Below are 25,700 nucleotides of genomic sequence, written 5' to 3' on the forward strand. Positions count from 1 at the left end.
TGTGATTTAATTTATACATTTATTATTAGGTTTGCAGTCATTTATTTTATATTTACTTATTTCTCTTTTTATTTCTGTTTTTATTTATTTATTTCTCATTTTATTTATTTATGTATTTATCTTTTTATTTATTTATTTAATTTTGAATGAGATGGCTCTCCATAAAAAAGGACCCTCAGTTCCTTATGCATAATATGTCCTATGTTATGTTGCCTTCACGTGCTATCGGAAAGATGACACTTCCCACGTGTGAAATCGGAACTCCGAGTGTGTTAGGTTCAAGTGCTTTTGTTGTTGGAGCGAATTAAAAGAGTACTTACAGAGACGTTTCTAAAAATCATTTTTAATAGTTAATTCAGGAGAAGGAAGGTGCAGATAAACGTAAACGGTGAGTTTTTTTTTTTTTTTTTTTACCCTCCGCCATCTTGAAATGTCAACGGTTGCCTCACATCTTCAGTCCACTTGTGTGTCAAATTATCTCCGAATTTCCCACGAGAAAACACGACGTGGAGGAGGGGGGCGTTCATGTGCATTTTGTATTTATTTACCACACTCCCGACAGCACGTGAACGCACCACATTAAACGTTTAAACGGACGTTTGTTTTCTTCCCCTCCTTCCTGCTCTGTGATTGGTCAGAGTGGACCAGCACCCACCCCCTGAACTGACCACTCCGCGTCCGCGCTCCCTCCCCACGTGACTGCGCTGTGCTCGCTCCAGCAAAGTTAAAAACAGACTTTGTTTATCCAGCCTGTTCTTCTGTGTCTGATGAAATGCTCTCTTGCTAGTTGACCCGCTCCACTCGTGTGTTATTCTCCACTCTTCCCGGCCGTGGACGCTGAGAGGAGCTAAACTCCTGCAGCTCACGCCTCCTCAGTTTACATACGTGTTTCTTTGGTGTCTTTGTAATTTAAATTATATATATATATAGAAATATATTTTTTTGTTCTCTTCAGCTGCAGCTCAAACACACGAGGGTCCATAATAACGACTCGTGCGTTATCTATTTGTCAGTACGCTTGATTTTTTTTTTTTTGCACGACGTTGCTGTATCTCTGTGTGTGCAGACGTGTAAGTGTGTGCGTGGATTTGTTGCAGCTGAAAGAAGAAGAAGGAGGATTTTTTTTGTTAGTTTTTTTTTTTTAATCGAGCACTTGGAGCGCGCCATGGCGACTGAAGTGGATACGTGGCCCGCTGCTTCCAAAGCCGACGGTGAGTTGAGTGAATTCAGCCCCGTTACGTGCAGCCTGCCTCGGGTGCAGAGTCTCACTCACGAGGCCTGGTGGTGGTGTTGTTGATGTCGACGTGCTCCTACTGAGCCATTGTCCTCTTGTATGGGATGGGCTAACCATGTGCTCCGTTTAATCCTTACACACACACACTCAAAATTACAGGTTCTGCGTCTTGGTTGCACATTTGACGCAGTGTTGCACTCATGACACGGTGAACACACGCATATCTGCGTTTGCAATTTAAATCCCGCGTGTGTGTGTGTGTGTTGTTTTTTTTACGAGCTTTGTGTTTGTTGTCGAGCTGCTTTCACGTTTTAACCCTTTCGCGTTTCTGATTGGACGAGGCGACAACGCTTACTTCCGCTTTGACAAGTCTCGTTCTGACTGTGCAGATGAAACGCCAATAAAAACACAACCATGCTTTTAAACAAAGGCAAACCTGACATCACTGACGTTTTAAAGGTATATTATATATAGTATACGATACAATGCGTTTAATTGTGTGTCTCTGTGTTTGTTTTAATCGTTTTTTAAAGCCTAATTGGGGTCAATGCCTGTAAATAATCTACAGTTAGACGCCTCATGTGGTGTCTGTTATGTTATTAAAATGAACCAACGCGTATATATGTCGCCTCTTTCGAATAAGTCGACAAAAATAGATTTAAAAACACAAAATAATCACGCTTCCTGTTTATTTTTTCCTCGTCGTTCTCGCGATAGTTTACATGCCAGCGCTTCGAAAGCTTAACATCGTATAAATATTGATTTAGACGCTCGCGCGACTCTGTTTACTGCAGTGTTTTTTTAATCAGTGTTTAATCATGAACGATAAGGAGACTAAATATGGTTTAATCCACTCGTGTGTTTTCTTTACTTCGTGTACTTCTCGTTTCACATGTCGCCTCGTGTGTGTGTGTGTGGTTTTTTTTTTTTTTTAGCTAATGGTATTTGAGCTCGTGGGCTTCGTGCTCTCCTCGCGCTGTCTGGCAGTGACGTATGTATGGTCTACTATAGTTAGTATAAGAGCCAAGTGCAAATGGCTTCCTTACATAATCTCGGCTCTGCTGTGTGTTTAAAGCTTATATAAGAAATGCACACAATGTTCTATTCATCATAAACATGAAGGAGATAAAGCTTTGATTGGGGCGTTTACATCAATTTATATTAATGATTGAGCTTCAATGTCAATTACAATGGTAAGGAAAAACTACCAGGAAAAAAAAAAACCCTTTCCCACTTTTAACCAGTTCCTCAAAAGTGAGGATCATCTGGTTTCCATTCAGTGCAATTCAAAGAATTAGTCCCCAGGGGGCAATTTAAGGTAAAATTACTCTATTTACATAGGGGCAAGATGCAATGGGGAGTATATGGAGAGTCAGCAGTGCAATGGCCAATCAGAGTGGAAGAAGACGTTGTGCAAACATTGTTTACATAAGGTGCAGGAGAGTTGAGATTGAGGTCGATCAGAGACTGTATAGTCGCATATTGAGGACTTGCAAACCCGCGAGGACAAATGGTCCTGAAAAAGTCTGTTTTATACCAGAAATAGGTCCAAAGAGGAAGTGAGAACGAGTACTCACACACACACACGCACTGTTTTCCATGACTTCAGAGGACATTGCATTGACTTGCATTAATTTCCCTACCTCGGCCTACCCTTAAGACATGTCTTCACCTTTAAAATTTAGTAATTTAGTCCCCATAATTTGACCGTGTAAACAGATTTAGGTCCCCACAACATAAGGAATACCCGTGCACACACACACACACACACCCTGTACAGTTGATTTACCTGTGGTTGCATAGGGGACAATCTGTGCACGGTTTGTTATGGTTTTGTGTGTAAAAGTAGCACAGATGGTTTGTATGAACTTGACTGAGGTGGGTCAGTTGCGCTTGATTGAGCAGCCTCTTGTTGATGAGGTGCATGGACACAATAGACCTATTATTGGAGCTGGAGAAACACAGCGTCTTTGCGTTGTTGTGGGTCGGACTGGACACTGAACTTGCACACTGCCCAATGTATTTTTTTCCCGCTCGATGTAAACAAAAGTAGCCCAATTGGGTGGAAAACACCCAATCTGCCATATATGAACAAGCTGAAAAGAGGCATATCACCACCTAGTGTAGGGGAGGTCAATAAATGATTTCCCTTTTTTCTGCTTGGATAGAATTGACCCTATCCACACAAATGTAGGTGACGTGAAACATGTTTTTAAGCAGTGTCTTGTTGAGGGGAATGACAGTTAAACTCGTTTGACGTCCTCCCTCTGATTATAGATAATATAACCACGTGGACATATACTGCTGGGCCCGCACCATTTGTTCCCTATATCACAATGCCGATGTTTATTTTGACCTGAGAGTTGATTACACATGGTTTTGTGGTTTGTATCATTGTGCTCAGGAGATGCGTCTCTTGCAGATTTGATTTATTTAAGGCAATATTCCAATTTTTTACGACAGAAATGAATGGAATTAAACGTTACAGCAGCAAGTTTTACAACATAAACGTGTTGGTCTGTTTGTGTTGGATCATCCGCCTCCACCCTTTAACCAAACAGTGGCCTCAGAAGTTAATGCAGCATATAAATTACTGGCAGTATTGTAAACGTTGCAGTACAGAGATATTTAAGTGAGCAAATTTCCTCCAAATTTTGATTAAGACCATTTTTTTGGAAAAAAAATTGGTCCAAAATTTGAGAAATACGTCATACTATACTATGATACTATGATCGTTCAGCCCTAGTTTCCACATTACACATAGTAGTAGTTGCACACAGAACAATACCTGCTCTGAAACTCAACATAGTATTAATCCTTCTGCATAGTAACACATTCAAATTGTGAATAAAGAGTGAATTTGCTTATTTGGAGAGACCTTATTAGTTTTGAGAAGTGGGTGCATCCTGAGGGAGTTGTGAGAAATCCCTGCTCTACTGACCTGCTCATTCATAAACGGTGCAAGTGCACAGATTGCTAAAAACCAAACATGTCAACACTGATGCTCAGGCTCACTGGCTGTGTGCAGCTCACACACACACACACACACACACACACACACACACACACACACACACACACACACACACACACACACACACACACACACACACACACACACACACACACACACACACACACACACAGCATGAAGGGTCAGAGGTTCTTCTGCTGACCCGCATCTGGATGTGTGTTTAAACTGTGGGGACAGACTGTCTCGAGTGGTTTGGGTTTTCGTTCTGGTACAATCTAGTTAGTTTGTTTGCACCTTTACACGCAGGACTGACGGTGACGCATAGACCTTCTGTTGTTGACAACAGCAGCTCTTAAAAGAGTTACAGTAGACCGTCGTCTTTTTCAAACAGGGAAGTTTATCATGATTGTTTTGCAACTCTGTTAAAGTCCTTTCTACATCTTTTCCAGTTGGCCGGTCGTATGTTTGGCGCGCTGCCATGGTTTAGTTCCTAATTTACAGCCCTGGCAGAGGCCTTGTGGCCTGTGCATGAGGCAGGGAGGAGGAGCAGCAGCAGGAGGAGGAGATGACACATGGTTGGCTGTTGACAGATTTCTGAAGGCCAGGGGTGCGGCGCTGCTCCTTTCCACAACAGGTTAATTCAGGGAGGTGACCTGTTTCTGCTCAAAGGAGCTTCCTTTTTAATGTGTTGTTCTCATTCTTAAAACAACGGAAGAGGATTAGGGCCACACAGGAAAAAAAAATTTGAGTTCTGACTTTATTCTCAGAATTCTGACTGTTCTCAGAATTCAGAGTTTTCTGCGTATTAAAGTCAGAATTCTGAGGTTTGAAGTCCAAATTCTTAGTTTGAAGTGCAAATTCTTAGTTTTAAAGTCGAGATTCTGAGGTTTAAAGTCGAGATTCTGAGGTTTAAAGTCGACATTCTGAGGTTTAAAGTCGAGATTCTGAGGTTTAAAGTCAAGAATTCTGAGGTTTAAAGTCGAGATTCTGAGGTTTAAATTAAGTCAGAATTCTGAGATTTAAAGTCAAAATTCTGAGATTAAAAGTCAAAATTCTGAGGTTTTAAAGTCAGGAATTCTGAGAATAAAATCCGAACTCAAATATTTTTTTCCCGTGTGGCCCTCATCCTCATCCGTATAAAACAGACTGTTGTTTTGAGGACATATGAGCTCGAGTTCAGTCCGTTTGCAGCACAAACTTCTGCTGAGGTTTAGATTGGTAGTTGTATCTGTGGCTTGGACATTTTTTTTTCCACCTCGCCTCCAATCTGTTCCCTCCATGTCCTGTAATCTATAGGGATAGAACTCCTCAAACTGCCATTTGGACACATGCACATTCGGGGATCCCAAGTGTTCATTACACCCTCACACATTCCACCTCCCCACTTTCCTACAGCCCCGTCATGTGACCCAGTCATGGACCTAACCACACCATATGTAGTCAGGTCCCCTCGAGTTGCTGCAAAATCATCGCGAGAACACGCAGAAATAAAAAAATATACTGGTGTCAGCATTTCTTCAGCACGTGTTGTTCCCCTTTGCCCTCCCTCCTCTCCTGATCCACAGAAGTACTCCACTCTCTCTCTCTCTCTCTCTCTCTCTCTCTCTCTCTCTCTCTCTCACACACGTCCTAGAAAGAATTTGATATTTGATTCCTAAAGTGATGGCTTGTTTTGCCCACAGACAAACGATACTGTATGTTAAACAATTTTCACACAGAGACCCATGTTATATCTGCAAACGAGGCCGTGCGAGTGTGTCACAAGAAAGGGTCTTCCCTTGTTGTTTTGCCTTTGGCCTTGTTGTGTAAAGCAGCCACAGGGCTGCACCGAGGTGGGTGCAGCACATGCAACGCTTTAAAGCTCTCGCGTGTAGTTTGCTGAATTCACACTGGATAGTTGTGCTAGTTCAGAGATGTTCAGAGCATAATATATATATTAAGAGTTGTTTTTAAGCAGTAATTTGCAGAACAAGCTGTATAGTTTGTTGTCTTTGAGAATCAAATGTTATCCCCAAGTGCAAAACAAATAACCTGAATAGAGCCGAAACAATTAATCGTTTTATTAAATTAATCATCAACTATTTTGATAATCGGTTTGAAGCTTTTTTCATGATTTCGGATAGTTTTAGCTTCTTAAATGTGAATATTTTCTTGTTTCTTTGCTTCATATAACAAAGAAATCATTGAAAACAAAACAAGGCATTCAAGAACATCATCATTTCCAGGTATGACATTTTATGGACTAAACCATGCGTGTCAAACTCAAGGCCCGGGGGCCAGGTGTGGCCCGCCACGTCATTTTATGTGGCCCACGAGTGATTAATTGGTCTTAAAAACCTGTGTTAAAATAGGTCTATGCTGCTTTAAGGCGTGCGTTGACCATAAACTGCATTTCCCACAATGCATGGAGATTGTGTTACCCCCAAAGTGACGGCACCGCCACAAGATTGCAGTGTATCATAGTATATGCATCATGCAACAAGTGATATTGAAGTAATAAATACAGAAAGTTACATTTATTCTGTATGAGGGTTACATCTGGCCCTTTGAGGGTAACCATTATGCTGATGTGGACCTCAGTGAAAATACTCAGTGAGCTTAAACCGTTAATTGAGGCCTTGTGATTGACCTTAATTGTCAAAGGTCAAAATTCAAGTCCTCATAAATTGCCCAATCGTCGAGTGACTCGTGTCATTTGCTGCCCTTATTACTGGAAAATTCAGACTCAAGGCCAATCGTCTCCAACTCTCTCATCACAGGGATGCCGTCTTGCGATGGCCGCCCGGCTAACCACCCCTGCAGCGACGACGAAGACGCGCTGATCGAGGCCGAGCTGAACGGCAACTGGACGCCCCAGGAGAAGGCGCTCCACGAGGCGCGGCTCAAAGCCAAGGCCAAGCGACGCCTGCGCAAGAACTCGTCCCGCAACTCGACCAGCGACTCCTTTTCCGAGTCTGGAGACGTGGCGGGAAGCGATCCGAACAGTCCAAAAGGCAAAGTCGCTACCAGTGACCGCAAATCCAGGATGGGGAAGGGCAGAGGCCTGCCAAAAAAAGGTAGGTCCTGGAATATATATTATCTTCAGGACCCTTTTTTTTTGTAAATGTAGACAAGGATAAGAAACTATATTGGTGAGTTGTCCTTATGGTTCATCTGCTGGTTGTCTGTAGGTGGGGCAGGCGGTAAAGGAGTTTGGGGGGCTGCTGGGATGGTTTATGAAGTGGAGGAACCAGATGCACGGGACCCAAACTATGACGAAGCTGCTCAGGTGAGACTTTATGTTGGTGCAGTTCATCATCACAGCGGAGGATTCGCCTCATAAAGCACAAGATGTTTTGTGCCTGTAGTGAAACGGTGAGAAAACTGAATACCTTAATGGTTAGATTATACAGAACATCAAGAGGCAAAATAGAATAGTAGTGGAACCATTTATTTTCAGTGTTGAATAATGCATTTAGCAATTATAATCTTAATTGATCGCCTGTATTACTGTGCAAAATGTAGGATTCTGGATTTTTCCGGGTCAGTCGTCATGCATGACAATGTTGACACCATTAATGCGTTAAAGTGCATTATACTGGATTGGTCAAAGTCATGTATTCACACAAAAAGTTTTTCAAACAGCATTTTTTTAATGATTGTAACACGTGGTAGTTGATATAGTTAAAATGCAGCACTGTACAGTGTTTAATTTAACAATATCTAAGTGGACTATTGCATCTTTCTGGCCGTTTGCACAATGGTTGCCCTGTTCACAGAACACCTCGATCCAAGTATTTCTTACAATCGAACCAGAGTTGATAACAACTATTGAAATTAGGTCAGATCCAGCTCCAGTCAGATGGGAGTTTCACGCCTGTAAAACGCCTCTCACTGCAGGTTTGTTTGTCAAGATCAGCCCATGTGAGGTAACGCCCCTGTGATTGTCAGCTGGAGTGTATCAGACCATAAATCGGGCCCGACTGGCCAACCTTTGTCCACATGATTTGTCCAAACATGTCGGTTTCCTCCAGGTGGCTCGTTCCCATTAACAGTCAACAGTGTTTTTTTTTCAATCTTTAACTCGGTTATCGAGCTAAAAACGCTACGTTAGGTGCTGAAGGCTGGGGGTTTGCCTCCTGTTGGCTCAGCACAGAGTGGGAATGCAGCCTCTGTCAAGTTGATAACAACTCCACACTGGGAACTCGGTGTGATTTGGCCTTGGGTGGAAAGATGTGTGTGTGTGTTAAAAGGTAACTGGGACAGGCTGATGGGGCATGTGCAGCGTCATGGGCTTATCTGAATGGAATGGGTGCAAATCTACTGTTTAGACAGAATGTAAACACTATCCAATTAAAGGCCCATTGTGCAGACATTTAAAGATTTCATATGTAAGAATGTGGCCAAAAACAGTTACTACATTCAAATTCAAAATACCGAGGTCTTTTAGGTTTCGTTTTCTGACGTAACTGGCAACCCGTGTTGCTCGACAGATGAGACTCTACTGACTGCAATGATTGGTAGACGGCGGTAGGTGGCGCCACATGCCAAACTAAACATAAACATGATTTGCAGTCTTTTTAATGCAAATATTTTGTCTGTACTGTTGTTGTTGGTGAGTTCAGTTTGTTATATGAACATTATTCCTGAGTCTCTGTGACATATTAGGAGGATTTTATGGCCAGTTGCTTTAGATTTATTACATAATGCACCTTTAAGATAAAATCATTAAAATAACCTGATCGTATGGATTGTTTTTCATCATGCCAGAACATTTTTTATTTCGGCTGCTAATTTGGACTGCTATTTTTCTCAATAGCCTACAAAACTATGTGTTTTGAACCTAAGGCTACATGGGTTCTTCAGCACACTTGTCGGGAAAGGTGAAGTGCACCATGTGACATTCACTTTCTAAACCACACCTTTTATAATCCCTGTAATGGGGTAATGGATGATGTTTGTGTCCCCTTAAATTTTTTGCCTTTTTGTTCCTGTACTGGGCCCAAAAAAATGATTGTTTTGTCACTTTCAACAATAACACAGCCTCTTAACATAAGTGGAAAACAGGAAAATGAGTCACCGTGTTGAACTTTTGGCTCTAAATTCACTTGTTTGTAAAAAAAAAAAAAATGGCAGAAGTAGAAAGTGCTTGAGCTAAGATTATTTTACCAGCGCTTATGATTGTTCTCGCATTGAAGCGACGTTCTGCTTCAAAAGCGGCACGACGTGTTTTCATAGATGTGCAGCAAGGGAAACAAAAGAGATGTTTGTTTTTTTGACAAATTCCACTCCAAACTATTCAAACCTGGTTTAACAAGTATTTAAAGATTGGACTGTGCACATGTGTGCTGAATTGTGATGTGTAGTACACTATTGTTCAAAAGTTTGGGGTCACCTATTCAATTTTTTTTGTGTTTTCCATTAAAAGTCACACTTTTATTCATCTAAAGAGTTGCAAAATGAATAGAAAATATACTCAAGACATTGACGAGATTAGAAATAATGATTTTTATTCCAAGTAATAAAGTTTGCTTTCGTGACGTCAAAGAACCAGCAAAACTGTTTTCAGCTGTGCTAACATTGCACAAGGGTTTTCTAATCGTCCAATAGCCTTCTAACGCGATTACCAAACACAATGTACCATTAGAACACTGGAAATGGGCCTCTATACACCTATGTGCATATTCCATTAAAAATCAGACGTTTGCAGCTAGAATAGTCGTTTACCACATTAACAATGTATAGAGTGTATTTCTGATTCATTTAATGTTATATTCATTGAAAAAAGTGCCTTTCCTTTCCAAAAATAAGGACATTTCTAAGTGACCCCAAACTTTTGAATGGTAGTGTATATCTAAAAAAAAAAAAAAATTACATCCACTTTGTTATGCATATCGCTGATGATTTGTGTGTCTGCTGTTGTTCAGGGAGACACCGTTTATGCAACAGTTGTGCCAGAGGTGGATGAGAAGAACCTGGAGAAAATGGTCAACCCCATTGTGCAGGAGTACTTTGAACATGGAGACACTAAAGAGGTCCAGGTAAGTAAAAGACTTTGAAAAGTCCATCTCTTGTTGCGTGCTGGCGCTATACAATTAAATACTTCCAAGATCAGTTGACTCCTCGGTAACCTTTTCGTGTTTTTGTTGTTCTGGTCTTCATCCCTCCAGTTGTTGCTGAAGGAGCTCAACCTTGGTCACCACAGGTACGAGTTCTCCTCCCTGGCTGTGTCTCTGGCCCTTGAAGGCAAGGCCAGCCACAGAGAGCTGACCTCCCGCCTGCTGTCTGATCTGGCGGGGAAGCCGCTGTCGCAGAGCGAAATGGCCCGTGCCTTCGACAAGATCCTGAAAGAGCTGCCGGACCTCATACTGGACACACCGGAGGCTCCGCAGGTAAAACTGTTGCACTGACTGAAGAGAGAGCTGTTTGGATCTATATCAGGGGTGTCAAACTCATTTTCACTGAGGGTCACATCAGCATAATGGTTACCCTCAAAGGGCCAGATGTAACTGTTATACAGAATAAATGTAACCAAATATAATGTAAAATAAAGGTAATTACTACGTAACATATTGCTAAATAACTTTCTGTATTTATTACTTATTCAATTTCACTCGTCGTATGATGCATATACAATGATACACTGCGATCTAGTGGCGGTGCCGTCACTTTGCGGGTAACGCAGTCGCCATGAATTGTGGGAAATGTAGTTTATAGTCAACACACTCCTTAAAGCAGCATAGACCTATTTTAACACAGATTTTTAAGACCAATTAATCACTCACGGGCCACATAAAATGACGTGGCGGGCCAAATCTGGCCCTCAGACCTTGAGTTTGACACGTGATCTATATAGAGAGTATACCTGCTTTGTGTGCAAGTAGCTAAAGAGACACCACTGTAGGGCTTTTCCACATGATTATTTTCATTACGTATGGCACATGCATCCAGTAATCCCTTTTTTTTGCACAACGCACACACAACTCTCATGCCGTTCTTGGTCGTGTTACACAAAAATGTACTGAACCCACTTAATAAGTCAGCAAACCACACTTATGTTAATGAAAGACTAGTTCCTGCAACATGATTTTCAGCGTGGTTTTTCCCACAACACTTCATCAAAGGAGATGTTTGAGGGAAAAGAAACGCAACATCTGAATTTGTGGCCTCAGTAAAATTTCTGTCGACCTGGAGACATGAAACTTAGTTGATGGGCATATTTAATCCTCGTTTCACCGATCATTCCCAAATTTCATCTTGGTGATTTAGCACTTTTAACTTCCTGGACGTCATTTACTCCACAGTTTGAATGTGTCCATCTTGTATCCTCCTCAGCTATTCTCTGGTTAGTTTTACTTTCTGAAAAGAAAAGTCTTTGCCATCTTTTACCTGCATAGGTGAATTGTTCTCCCCAATTCATTTGGAGGCACATCAGCGGCACTTTCCCCCGATCTTACCGTTGTTGCTTCATTACTCGTACACTTTTTATTCTCAAGAAATGTTTTATGGCACTTCCTGTGTCACTTCTCACATCTGTTTTGTGATGACACCTGCTTTGTTTGCAGTTCCTCCCACTAGTAGTAGTAGTAGTAGTGTGAACTCCGTCGTAGTGTGTGTGGCATGTGTAATGTGAGAAAGTTGTGTGGTGTGAAATTGTCGTCCTCCACCTGGAAACTGTGCATTTTCATTTGCACTTGCAGAGTTTCGAGCGTTAACTAAAATGTTATTCAACTCTGTGCTGCCGTGTATTTGCATGCAGTCTCATAGGACTTCAAAATGTGATTTAAAGGGGAATTGTTTCCTTTCAGATGTTGGGCCAGTTCATAGCCAGAGCCATAGCAGACCACGTTCTCCCCATGTCTTTCCTGGACTGTTACAAAGGCAAAGTGGACTGTGATCATGCCAGGTGAGCAAAGACAATGCACACATTTACTTTTCTTACATGCAATCTCAAAGATATTCATTTAAATGTGGCTTTCAAACCAATAAATATATATACATATATATGTGTATGTATGTGTATATGTGTGTATGTATGTATATGTATGTATGTTTATATGTAAATATATGTATGTATGTAGACATATTATGTCTATGTATGTATGTATGTATGTATGTATGTATATATGTATCCATGCATGTATATGTGTATATATATATATGTTCATGTATACATATTTTTATCTACATATTTTTTGGGGATATATAATGTATATATATTTTGGACCTCTAGTCTTGTTTTTCAGTGAATGAAGAAGCTCCGCCCCCTTCCCTTCAAATAAACAACATGTAACGGTTATTATTCTTATTCAGAGTTGCTTTGGATCGCGCCGCAGTGCTGCTGACAATGAAGAGGCAGATGGTTCGTTTGGATAATGTGTGGGGCGTGGGTGGAGGCCTGAGACCTGTCAAACATCTTGTCAAAGAGGTAAATCTCAAAGACACATAGGGGGGAATAATACCTTAAAATAAGAAAAAAAAATGTAGTGGAGAAATATCTTTTTCATATTCAAAATCAATAATCGCTGCAGTGCTTTGTCTTGCTCGGCTCTGCTCCTTTGTTGTCATTATGTAAACAGAAGGCAGCGATGCATGCTGGGTAGAGAGAGCCACAGGCCAGCACTGCTATGTTGCTGCATCAGCAGATTTAAAAAAAATTCTCCCCCGAGAGTTGGCAATTGCAAAAAATGAGGGTGCAGAAGGTGACACAGATATACACCCAGTTTCCTCACATTTAGTCTTTGTTTACACGCCACGATTTTAATTTATGTATGCTAATGTGGTAAGTATGGGAGTTTGTCAAATTCTAAGTTATGCAACATTTCAAGTCAAGTGTGAGTATGTTTAAAAAAAGGAGAGTTGTTTACCAGTGTGTCCTCAGTCATGCAGCATCCCTCCAGTTCAGATTTGGTGTCACAAAGCCTCTTTTCCTCACTGCTTTCTATTGTCCGTTTAAACTTGCATGTTTTTCTTATCCTTTTAATTTCCTCATCCCCCTTTTTGCTGCATCCATATCCTCTTAAAGCATCGCTAATGCTCAGACGTCCACACTCTCCCTCAGCATGGCAAATTAGACCCCGAGTCGACTCTAAAGTGTTGGTTTACCCTCGAGAGGTTTTCCCTTGTTGCGTCAATCATGTCCCTCTCAAACTTGAAGTGGCACGATAAATTGGTTTAAGTAAAGCACTTCATGCAACCCCAGCAGTGAGAGTGACCGAGCTGACTTAAAAAATTAAAAAATCAACCCCAGGCTAAAAGATTCATGTACAGTTCCAAAGAGACAGAACAGGCAATTTGTCAAAAAGAGAACAATAATGGTTTTATTTCCATGTGTTTCTACCAGATGAACCTCCTCCTCAAAGAGTACCTGATATCAGGAGATGTGCTGGAGGCAGAGCACTGTCTGCGGGATCTGGAAGTCCCTCACTTCCACCATGAGCTGGTCTATGAGGTACTGTAGTGTAGACCTGATGTTTGTCTAATGACTTGAATGTTACCTTTTATTTATTTATTTATTTATTTATTTATTTATTTATTTATTTATTCCTTCATGAAAACATTTTTGTCAAACAGTCCTGGGTTATGAGCGAAAAAGAGAGGGAAAAAAAAGTTATTTATTCTATACAAATGTAAAGTATATTATTTATGCCTTTTAGTTCAAAGCCTTTATTCTGTAAAAAAAAATAAAATGTGTGTATATATATATATATATATATGCGTGTGTGTGTGTATATATACGTACATATGTAAAAGTATGTGTATGTATATACCTGTGTGTGTGTGTGTGTGTGTATATATATGTGTGTGTGTATGTATGTATGTATGTATATACCTATATATGTGTACGTGTGTGTGTGTGTGTGTGTGTGTGTGTGTATATATATATATACACACAAGGTTGTTTTATTATACAAACAAACAAACAAACAAACATTTACAATCATGAACTATCTGAAATCTAAATGGACTGGTGTGAAAATGCATGCTGCTTTATCATGTCAGTCCAAACACTGCCACCATGTGGTGAAATGTGCAACTTTCACATGTCTGGGGAATATATATATATATGATATATTATAAGTGATGCTCTATGGGCTCTATGTCTTTCAGACCATAGTGATGGTGCTGGAGTCTACAGGCGACACTGCCAGTCACATGATGATAAAGCTGCTTCAGTCCTTCTGGAAAACAGGCCTCATCACTGTGGATCAGATGAACAGGGTCAGTCCCTCTTTTTCTGGCTTAAATATTTTTTTATCCATGAAGTAATGATTCTAATATTGTCCATGTTTACCATGCAGGGCTTCCAGCGTGTTTACGACGAACTCCAGGAAATCAGCCTGGATGCGCCACATGCTCACTCTATCATGGAGACGTTTGTGGACCTTTGCTACCAGGATTCTATCATCACCAAACCGCTGAGGGATGCCTGTCCCTCCAGGTCAGTTGAGCAAAAATTACCTATTTACTTCATTATTTACGCAAGATTACCTGCGTTATAAAGGGTCAGAAATGCAATTTCATTATAAAAGGTTCAGGAAAATCCTAAAACAACTGGGAACTACATGTTTTGTGAACACTAGAAGATAGAAAAGCTAGTGCGTTTTAACTGTAGACGGGGAAGAATGAAGAACCAGTGGAAACTCCAGTAATACATGATGATTGACATCAGTAGCACTGAGAATAGAAGAATACATTTCTTTTCCTGTTGGTTTTGGTTCTTAAACAGAATTTATTTTCTTAGGGAAACTACAACACGCTTATCCTTAACATTTAATGCAAATATACAAACATGTCTCTCAACAATGTTTCTTTACCAGAGGAAGAAAGCGTTTTGTCAGCGAAGGAGATGGAGGAGTGATCAAGAACTAGAGCTGGAGGAAGAAGAAAAAGAAGAAGAGGAGGAGGAGGAGTGCAGTTTGTGGCACCCTGTTTCTGCTCCAGCATGTTTTCCTAAAATTGGGCATGCAGGTGGTGTAAAGTTCCCTCGTTCCTCGACTCCATCATAATGTTGTTGTCACTCAAACCAGCGTTGACGTTCGGTGAAAGTAGACTGAAGAGTGCCCTGGGCGTTCAGTTCCCTTCATCTTGTTAATCACTGTTTTTGACATTTTCTAAGAATATTCTTTATTTGGGGGGTTGATGCCCCCCCCCCCCACTGCCTTAGTCTTTGTCCCTGTTTGTCAAGAATAATTCAAGTTGGAGCGGCAGAAGATGGGAGTCTCGACGGGGATGGGCTTTTTGGGACATGAGTTTGGGTGATTTGTCTCTTGCTTTGCTTCACCTGTTGCTACGTTTTTTTCCCTCATGTTATGCGCTATATATATATATAAAAAAAAAAAGGCACTTAAAAGGCAGAGCCAACTGCACATTCAACAAGCACTTGGTAAATTAGCTCAACAAGGATCTAAACCTGCAATATATATAAAAAAAAAAAAAAAAGAAGTGCCATACTTTTTTTCACTGCTTCTATTGTTCCTTTTGTGAACAGTGTTTCTTGTTTTTGTTTTTCCTGAGATCAAATGTTCCACTTACAGCACAGTTATCAAAGCAAGAAGTGTTTGGGCACGGTTTGGGTGTTGTATTGCTTTTGCCCTTCATTAGAATAAAAGAAACTGGGGTTAATGTGTTTCTAAATTTAAAAAACAAAACAATTTAATAGGCAATAATTTGCTTTAAACTAATGTATCAGCAGTCACGTAGTCAGCTGTGGACTTCGGACAGGTATCCTTATGTGAAGGCAAACTTGCTCTGGGTTCATCTCAAATGTTTCTTTTCATTACATCATACATTTGTTTGATATGTCTGTGGAAAAAGGCAACTCAACTACATCTGTTCAGACTTCACTGCCACTGTCAAACTGTAAGAGTTTTACATATTGACCAGTTAATAATGTGGATAAGAAATATATTTCATTCATTAAAAAGGCATCAAAATACACTTTATGTGTGTTTTTATTCTTAAACACAGCAGTGTGAAATTAACATAGTTCAATGTCGCAGTTTAAAGTTCTGCACCTCAAGATACGCAGCCATGGAACCTTTGATGTCAGCAGATGTTGGCCGTTTCTCAATATCCATACGTGTCCGTACTTGCTTACTCAACGTACTTGTCGAGTATGTGCTCCTGTCGTACTTCTCAAGTACGTACTTCCCCAAATACTACCCAATACATTGGTATTGAGAAAGGGTAATTTTCTCTACTCCGACGTTACGTGAACGCATCACAAGGAGCTCAGCACACGTCAGCGGAAGCGAGCGCTCACTGACCAGGAAGTGGCTAGTTAGTTAGCTAGCAGCAGCAGCGGAGAATGAGCAGCTGAGACTTTTGACAGGTGGGTAATCATTTGCTCTCTAAAAATTAAGATGTAAATATGTTCCGGGAGCTTATTTTACTAGCAGATAACACATTTATATTCACGTTATATTGCGAGAGTCGTTAGTTGTTGCACAAACTGCCGTAGCGTTGCTTTACCGGGTTGTACCGAAGTGAACCTACTGAATGTGCTGAGGGTAAAACAGGTGTAGGAGATGCTAACTGGAGACGTTTTGCATACTACTAGCTAATAAATTATCATAATTTGTAAATGTCTGTGATTAAGACTGCTTTTAATGTTTGCATATACAAACGTGGGTTAGCATTTACCTTGCTTTTTAATTGTAAGTCATTGCACTTCAATACAAACATTCCTGTGGTGACTAATAATGAAGTCGCCCCATGTTGATTTTAACTTAAACTTGACTAGTTAAAGGGACCGGTGAGCACCATGGTGAGCATTCATCTAAATGTTTTATAGAGGGTTTTCACGGCGCGTCATCGAACCGGAAGTCGCCGTGTTGTAGGTACTCCGCAGGTAAACAAAGCGCACTCAAGCAGACCCCAGGAAATTATGAATTATTGCCATGTTTTTTGCTGTACCAATTGGTCATTTGGAAAAGCATTTGGAGTTTTATAGACTACCAAAAGTTATCAGGGAGAACAATGTCAAAAGTTATCAGAGGAAAGGAGGCATATGTGCTTAATGGCAAAAATCTGGATATCCTAACGTTAAACCTTGGGTATTCATGATATCATACAGTTACGGTTAGGTTGAATAAAGACGTTACGCAATAGATGGAAGACTCTCCGGGTAGTCATTGATCCAAGACGAGGGAGCCAACTCTTATGGATCTGCACCACCAATAGACCGTAACTTTTCCAAATATCGTGCCCTTTCCTGCAGACCAAGTCCTTCCCTGTATGCCTTTGCACCTATAACGTGTTTTGAGGAGCTTTTCTGTGGTTTCGGACATTTATCCATCAGTTTTTAGCTCCGAGCAGCCTCCGAGTACCTCCAACATGGAGACTTCCGGTTTGATGACGCGCCGTGAAAACCCTCTATGTGACGCAACTCCACACAGATCAAAGTTATAATATCCATGTATCTTGTCCTGTGTTCCCCTGCAGTTTCAGAGTGCATCATGGGAAGGCAGAGGAAGAGGGTGGTGACCAGTGAAGCATCTCCAATACCAAGGAAAGATGAGAAGCCCTCTGCATTTCATCGCAAGGAGAAGAAAAAGAAAGCCGATATTGGCAAAATCTTCATCAACATCTCCATCGGCCTTTGTATATTCAGTTTGATATGGTTCTTTTATGCCCTCTACATGCAGTCCCGCCTGGCCAAACGGGTGGCGACTTTGCACCCATCACCTCCTGTCCTGGACGCAAACAGCAGCAGTGCTAAGGTTTCCCCAGATAGGTTCTGGGGTTCATACAGGCCACAGGTCTACTTTGGCATGAAAACCAGGACTCCCAGGTCCATTGTGACAGGTTGGCATACACATTCAATTTCAAGCTGAAGCAAGGGCTGGATGATTTGGGCAAAACTATTAACATGTGTAAAAGTTTGAAATAACTAATTATTGCAACGAACGAAGAATAACTTTAGGTTATTGCATTTCAGTGAGTGTTGAAGAAACCAGTTAATGTTAAACAGAAACTTTTCACTCATCTGATTTACATATACACACGAACTGGAGGTAATCTTAATCATAACATCTATCACATACAGTTGCTTATTTACAGTATGTATTATTGAGTAATTGCTCAGCCCTTGTTGAAGCTGTTATCTATTCTAATATTTCCGGTGGGATATCTAAGGGACAACCCTGAAATATGAAAATGATTTAAATTTCATTGACATATCTCCCCCAGGCATGATGTGGATGCAGCAGTTGTCTGACATGGACATAAACCTGAGGCACACCTGTGAGCAGAGGGACCGTTTGAAAGGCTATGGCTGGCTGATGCATGATGGGATCACCTTTGGTGTTCAGGAAATCCGAGACAATGATTTCACCTTAACCACAGAGTTTGTCAAGAGGATGGGAGGGGATCATGGAGGAGACTGGACCTGGAGGATCACTGCCAAGCAGCATGTGAGTTCTGACTGTGTGTATTGAGCTTTACCGTGGTGTTTAATTGTCATGGATGTTGCAGTAAATGGTTGTAATTGTTGTCTTCATGATGCAAATTTCTTTCTTTACCCACCACTAGAGCTCTGTCCCTCAAGCACCAGTGATCTCCCTGATGTTTTACGCCGCAGCGGACACACAGGGCTCCCTCGAGGCTCACGTCGAGGATAGAAACCGCCTTGCGTCCATCACTGGTTTTTCAGAGGAGCTAGGAAACTTCAAGATCACGTTCAGGAAACCTGTCACCGGGGAATTATCCAGTGCAAAATATTCCAGGTAAATTAACAAAATCGAAGGTCTAAATATTAAATAATCAAATGAATTATGGCTGAGTTCTCTTTAGCTTCCTCAGCTTTAGGGCAAATGCAAGTTTCATCATTAAAGTGATCAGTAATATCCACGCTCTTCCTGCTGAAATGTATCAAAATGGCTGTTGTTCAAAGGGCCATTGATCATAATGAAGGCGATTAGAAGAGCTGACATTATGAACAAGTGCTCAGTTTTTAGGATTTAAGAAAGTGTGCAGTGAAACTTTATAGGAATTATTATCGGGACATTTTGAGTAACCACTTACAGTATTATGTTTTGGATCACTGATTCATATAGTTCACTTATATTAATCGAAGGAAAAGAGATAAATCTTAATACAGAGAAAGGAAAGCATTGTTCATCTCACACTTTTTCATTACAAAAGCAAAAAGAGTGACCCTGAAATCGTACAATGTGTAGATTCTCAGCAACACGTGTATGGTCTTTTACTCCTTGCATGACATCATGTTGTGAAATCCTCACTGCTGATGTTTAATTGGTTTGAAAACGGGACAATTAACAAGATGTTTGTCCTTTTTTTTAGTTTTAACTATCTTCAGACTGTGTCTCCTGGCTTGGAGAAGCTGACTGAGATTGTGGAGCACAGTCTGAACCGCAGGTCTGTCTACACCTTTCCCTCTGGTGAGAAGAGGCATTACATTGCTGTCGACACCTACAAGCCTCCCCATCGCCAAAACCAACAGAAACCTGCCGACACAAGGAAGGAGGGTGACTTTGTGCTTCACCAGGTGACTGTCCAGATGCCTTTCCAGATCGAGGTTCTGTTCGAGTCTGGAAGCTTCCACAATCGCCCTAACCAACTTGTGGGCTCGATCATGACCCAGGAGCTGGAGAAGAGAAAAGCTGAGTTTGATGCAAAGTTTGAGAAGACTTTTGGTCTTCAGAAAAAAGGTTCTAGTCAAGCACATATTCGGTTTGCCAAGGCAGCGCTCAGCAACATGTTGGGTGGAATGGGCTACTTTTATGGTCAGTCAGTGGTGCAGTCAGTCTACAATGAGTACCCACTTTTATACCCTGAAGGGGCTCTATTCACTGCAGTACCATCACGCTCTTTCTTCCCAAGAGGATTCCTCTGGGACGAAGGCTTTCACCAGCTGCTGCTCAGTAAGTGGGATCCCCAGTTGACAAGGGAGGCCATTTCCCACTGGATAGACCTGATGAACATTGAGGGCTGGATTCCTCGTGAGCAAATTCTGGGAGATGAGGCACGCAGTAAGGTGCCAGCTGAGTTTGTAGTTCAGCAGAATGAGAATGCCAACCCACCAACTCTTTTCCTAGCTCTTCGGGAACTTATTGACCAACTCTCTGCAAATCAAGGCGATGCAGTTCTTCACCCAACTTTGCCTTTCCTCCGACGTCTCTTCCCCAGACTGAAAACCTGGTTTGAATGGTACAACACCACGCAAACGGGGCCGTTGTCTAACTCCTACCGTTGGCGCGGACGGGACAAGGCCACAAACCTCTTCCTCAATCCCAAGACCTTGACTTCTGGGTTGGATGACTACCCACGAGCGTCACACCCTTCAACCGACGAGAGGCACGTGGATTTACACTGCTGGATGGCCTTGGCCTCCAGTGTAATGTCTCGTGTAGCTCGGCTTTTAGATGAGCCCTATCAGGACTATGAATTCTCCCACCAAGTTCTCAGTGATAACAACTTACTGGATGAGCTCCACTGGTCGGAGCACCACCGTGCCTTTAGCGACTTTGGCAACCACACCCAGGCTGTGTCTTTGCAGCAGGAAGTGTACGTACCTCCTGGACAACCGCATCAGTACCCCATCACTCGGCTCGTGCGCTCGGTCCGCAAGGCTCCCAAGATGCAGTATGTCAATGCTTTGGGTTACGTTAGCTTGTTTCCCTTTTTACTGCACATCCTCCAACCTGACTCGCCTAAACTAGAACACATCTTCCGAGACATGAGAGACCCCGACAAGCTGTGGACGCCGTATGGCCTGCGTTCGCTCTCCAAGTCTGATCCCATGTATATGAAGCGAAATACGGAACATGACGCCCCCTACTGGAGGGGCCCAATTTGGATTAACATCAACTATTTGGCAGTTAGAGCCCTGCATCACTACAGGGACACAGAAGGTCCATACCAAAAAAAGGCAGCTGCTCTTTATGAGGAACTCAGGACTAATATCATCAACAATGTTTACAGACAGTATGTGGACACAGGATATATCTGGGAACAGTACAATGACAGCACTGGCAGGGGCCAAGGAAGCCACCCCTTCACTGGATGGTCAGCGTTGACAGTATTAATCATGGCTGAACAGGACTGATGCTGTCGATTTCATCTCGTGTTTTCTAAGATACTGGCCTTCATTTATTCAGATGTGATTGAAACCACACCATTATCAGGTGTTAAAGCCCTACAATGAAGTTTCAGCTGGAAAAAATAGGCATTACTGCTCTCACAACACTGAGTCTTTATAAATGAAATAACATACTTTTTACATATTTGATTTTTACTCATCTGGCGACCTATCATGACCTTTCGCACTATGTCAGCTGGGATTGGTACCAGCAACCTTGTGACCAGGGATAAATCATGGATGAGTTTTTACTCGTGCCATTTTTTTGTCTTTGTTATCTTCCGCTGCCAAAATAACCAATCGTGGATTTTAAGACTTATAGAGTTTTTGCTCAACATTTTTCAAATCGCTGCCTCAGAAAGGAAAGTTAAGTTGTAGAGAAAAAAATAATAAAATAAGGAGACCTATTTTGTACACATTGTCAGGTTTGATTGGCAGGGAATACAACATTGACTGTGACATTTGTGTCTTTTGATGAAAACAATAAATAAATGTTAATATTTTTTTTGTCATATTTTGCTTTTTGTTTTTTAGGTAATGTTCAAAGTTTAAAAAACTTAAAATTTAATCAAAAGTTGATAAATCAATTTGGGGAAAATTTTGGCCTTTAAAAAGTCTTAATCGCAATTTCATGAGGTATTAAAATATGTCCAGTATGCACAAATGTATGAATTTTCCTGCCCAAGTTTGTTAAAAACAACGATGCGCAGGCATGATTGCCTCGGGGGCCACGTGCGTACATGTGAAGTTACGCATCTTGCGACAGCGAATGCGCTCCTCCTGGTGCTAAATAATATCTGAAATTGTGCTCTATAGATATAATTGCAAACTAAAACTGTTTCGTAAGTTAAATGTGTTGCTGATTACAGCTCGAAGTGGCGATAAGGTCTTGAAAAAGTCTTAAAAAGGTATTGAAATTAACCTCAGGAATCCTGTGGGGGGAAAAAATTCACTAAAGATTTGCATTAATAAATAAAAATGTGATTTTTTTCAGAATATGAATATCAGCTTTTATCTCCTCTAATAAATAAAATATATGAAATGTGTTTGCATTTGTTGTTGAAGTGATGAACTGTCATGGAAGAAAAACGAGTCACTTTGAAGCCGATTAAAATGGATAATATTGATCTGAGCCATTGTACAAACATTGGGAATAGGCAAAACAGGTCAGAAAAGGACAACAATAGCTCAACAATTAGTCACAGGCCTGAATCAAGACATATGCAACCAAATATTTAAAGAAAAGACATGGCCAGTCCAAACCAAAACCAATCACTTTGCTTTTTCCAGTTGTTTTCAACGGCACCTTGATTTTGTCTTGCTTTCACAAACAAAAACAATGACTTGCTGAAGTCTGCCAGGATAGATTCTCTATACATTTTCTCTGTCAAAGATCATGGCCTCCTCTTTATGTAAATACAGTCTAGACAGGCTTTTTCAATTCTTAGGGGACATCAGACATTGCTGTAATAAAGGGCCAGGATGCTCTAAGATACTAAATATCAATGTTTTTTCCTCTGGATTCAACATTATTTGATGCTTTCTGTTTTCAGTTAGTGACATAGACTGTCCCTATTTTGTACAGACGGTATTTATACATTTTTCTGTAGTTACAGCCCAGTTATAGCTGCTCACGTGTTCAGCACCGACAGTCAGTCAAAGCAGACAGTAGCTTTGACGCTCCGTGACCTTAAGTACTGCAGCCTGGTGCTCACCCTTTTGTCAGATGGCACATTTGAAGGCCTCAAGCTGACGTCAATCTGCTGCAAGTTTTTTTTTTTTTTTTGTGGTTTCCATGGAGCACCGTTGTTGTGAGGTAGCTCTGTGCTTAATTAGCCGACATGAAAAGACACGGCGGAGTGCATAGATAGCAAATTCTTTTCACTCCTTGTCATATGATGGCATATATTCACAGACCAGGTCACGCAGTCTTTATTAATACTTTGACACGGACTATAAAACCGTTGGTTGTGAGAGCGCTGATACTGGCTCTCTTTTCTGTGTGCATGACCACTGGTTTCCAGCCCTTGAATGGGGGGGATCACAGTTGTGCAGAGAAAGGCTTTAGCACGGTGCATTAAGGTTGCGTGACTAAAAATAGTGTACGCAGAATAGCAGATATGCTGCATATTGGTAGTCGCACATTTACCGGTTTGTCTCGTTTAACTGGAGATGCAGCGTGGCAGTTGAATCCTCGCTCACTTTTTACGATTGTAGTGCGAATTTTACGTTCATCGATCAGCATTTGTTGTGAGTTTCGTGTTCCAAAATCAGCACATGCATGTGGAACGATGCCTTCGGGCTCAGTCGTCAGAAACAGAAAAGCTCCATCATCTGACCCTTTGACTTAGTAACGCAAAACACTGTATCGAGGGATTTGGACACAGATGAGCCATATCCTCTGCCTTTTTGCTGTTTCTCTCAGAGGAAATGGATTCCACATCCCCTCAATGCAACTCCAGTCTAAAATGCATTTATTTCTTTGAAGAGTGCTGACAATCTGTGTGACTAAAGCACTCACTGCGCAATTCATCCCCCTCACCCAAGACCCTTTTTTCACAGTGAGATGGGATAATAGCCAAACGGCATCAGAGCTAACTAATGTGACTGCATAATAAACAGATGAGTCAGGGAGTGTTCATTTGCATACCATCCCAACTTTATCAGAGCCGTCTATAGACACATTGATTTTGTGTGTGAACCTGAGAGTTGGCAGCGGGAAATGGACTGAGTGCACTGTCCAAATGGCTGCAGATTAGCGTTAAAATCAGCATACATCTGCATCGAGTGAATGCAAAGTTGTCCCGACTGTTGTTTTCGACATAAACCACACCGCACCAGCCTCCTCCTATAGCACCCACTGCTGTAGTGAATGCAATTACTGGGAACTTATGCTAGAGGGAGCTAATTAATAAGGCATTTGTGAGAGAGGAAAAGAGGCTTTTTGAATACAGCTTAGCTATCATTTTACTCACAATGGAGAGCTACTTGGAATTAAAGCAGTATAAGTGGATAATTATGCTAATGGATCAATTTGGATTTAAGATATGGTGGCAGGCGTTATTTCAGCAGGATCGCTGCTTTCGCATGAGAGCGATCCTCACACAGGTCTCACTGTGCGTATGTGGTATGTTGTATGCTGATATCATCTCAGTGGAGATGTCAGATGTTTTTTGTCCCGAGGCCACACAGTAATACATCTGTGTGTGTGTGTGTGTGTGTCTTTTCTTTTATACCTCTCCCACAATTAACCAAGACGTGAACTTCTTCCTGTGACGTCTTGCACATTCCTTTAACCCCATAGCTGTGAAGTGTTTAATGAATCATTTTTTTTATGATCTAATTGCACGTTAATGTAGGTCATGCTCCTGTGGCTTTGACATCACTGCCCTTCCAGGACAGCGTAATAGTGTTTGCGTCCTCTGGACATCAAGACAGCAAGTCCTCTCCTCTAATTGCTGTTTATTCCTCTCGTCTTAGTAAGAAAGGCCCTCCAGGATCTTGCATATCCTGTACTCTCACCACCCTGCCTTTGGCCCCTGGAAGCTTACTTTTGAGCACCAAACTTGCCTCAGCCAACATAGGTCTATGTATGTTATGTAAGGCTCACTATAAATAGGTTCACCCGCGATCTTTTGTCTTTACCTGATTCGCTCTTAGCCCAACAGTTTTTATTTCTGGAGAGAGCTAGTGCAATGTAGAGCTGGCCGTTTCCATAGTTACTTTTGTTAGCTGCAAGCTCTTCACATTCTTCATCTGTTTCCTCACATGTCTGCTGTAAGCTAGGTTGTGCGTTTTGAATCAGTTTTTTTTTTGCGTCGATAAAGCGGCGATGCTTTCTAATTATTAACAGTCGTATCTCTTCATACACGCCGTGGTGTCAGTGGATGGAAGAAAGAGCAACAAATAGAAATCAGTGTGGGTGCAGATGAGTCAGAGACTAGAATATGTAGACATATTACCTTCTGTTGGTCAAATGTACGGGCAATTAGTTCCATGTTGCATGATAGTGATTTTTTGTTTCATGGAAGTTATTGAGCTAAGGGGATTGATGTTGTTGTTGTTGTGTGTGTGCTTATTTACATTTTGACACTAACTACAGTTCAGTTGTGCAGTTATTAAAGAAAATGATAAAAGATCACTATTTTGTGCCATGGATTTTTCCTGAAAATGCACAGTTAGGTAACAGCAGGTGCAGTAGTTGGATCAGGCCCAAGAGTCGGACTGTCAAGAGTGCTGCAAGCATGGATTCGGCAGAATAGAGGTGGCAGGGTGGGGAGCCATCCGAGTGCAGCCAGTGTGTGTGGAGGAGTCTGGGGGCACGGTTGGAGAATCACTGGGGCATTCCGCAATCACGATTGGAGAGCCGAGTGTGCTTCTCACCCATCCCTGTTGTAGAACCAGAGAAT

General features: G+C 41.4%; 2 protein-coding genes across 2 annotated transcripts; both read left to right on the plus strand.

Annotated features, from left to right (window-relative positions):
• The first annotated feature begins 775 nt into the window (after positions 1–775).
• On the plus strand, positions 776–16,120 carry pdcd4a (programmed cell death 4a). The gene is made up of 11 exons (XM_083909173.1): positions 776–1,211; positions 6,968–7,264; positions 7,379–7,476; positions 10,115–10,228; positions 10,358–10,579; positions 11,996–12,093; positions 12,501–12,615; positions 13,531–13,638; positions 14,298–14,408; positions 14,489–14,628; positions 15,008–16,120. Exons 1-11 carry the CDS (start codon positions 1,166–1,168, stop codon positions 15,057–15,059), a joined length of 1,401 nt encoding a protein of 466 aa, XP_083765299.1. The 5' UTR covers positions 776–1,165; the 3' UTR covers positions 15,060–16,120.
• A 1,527-nt stretch (positions 16,121–17,647) lies between these two features.
• mogs (mannosyl-oligosaccharide glucosidase) lies at positions 17,648–21,317 on the plus strand (the record flags this gene model as incomplete). Its single annotated transcript, XM_083909523.1, has 4 exons — positions 17,648–17,996; positions 18,381–18,604; positions 18,723–18,916; positions 19,494–21,317. 4 exons carry the CDS (start codon positions 17,648–17,650, stop codon positions 21,256–21,258), a joined length of 2,532 nt encoding a protein of 843 aa, XP_083765649.1. The 3' UTR covers positions 21,259–21,317.
• Positions 21,318–25,700: the final 4,383 nt, after the last annotated feature.

The sequence above is a fragment of the Microchirus variegatus genome (assembly GCF_963457635.1).
Source record: "Microchirus variegatus genome assembly, chromosome: 23".
Classification (NCBI taxonomy): Eukaryota; Metazoa; Chordata; class Actinopteri; order Pleuronectiformes; family Soleidae; genus Microchirus; species Microchirus variegatus.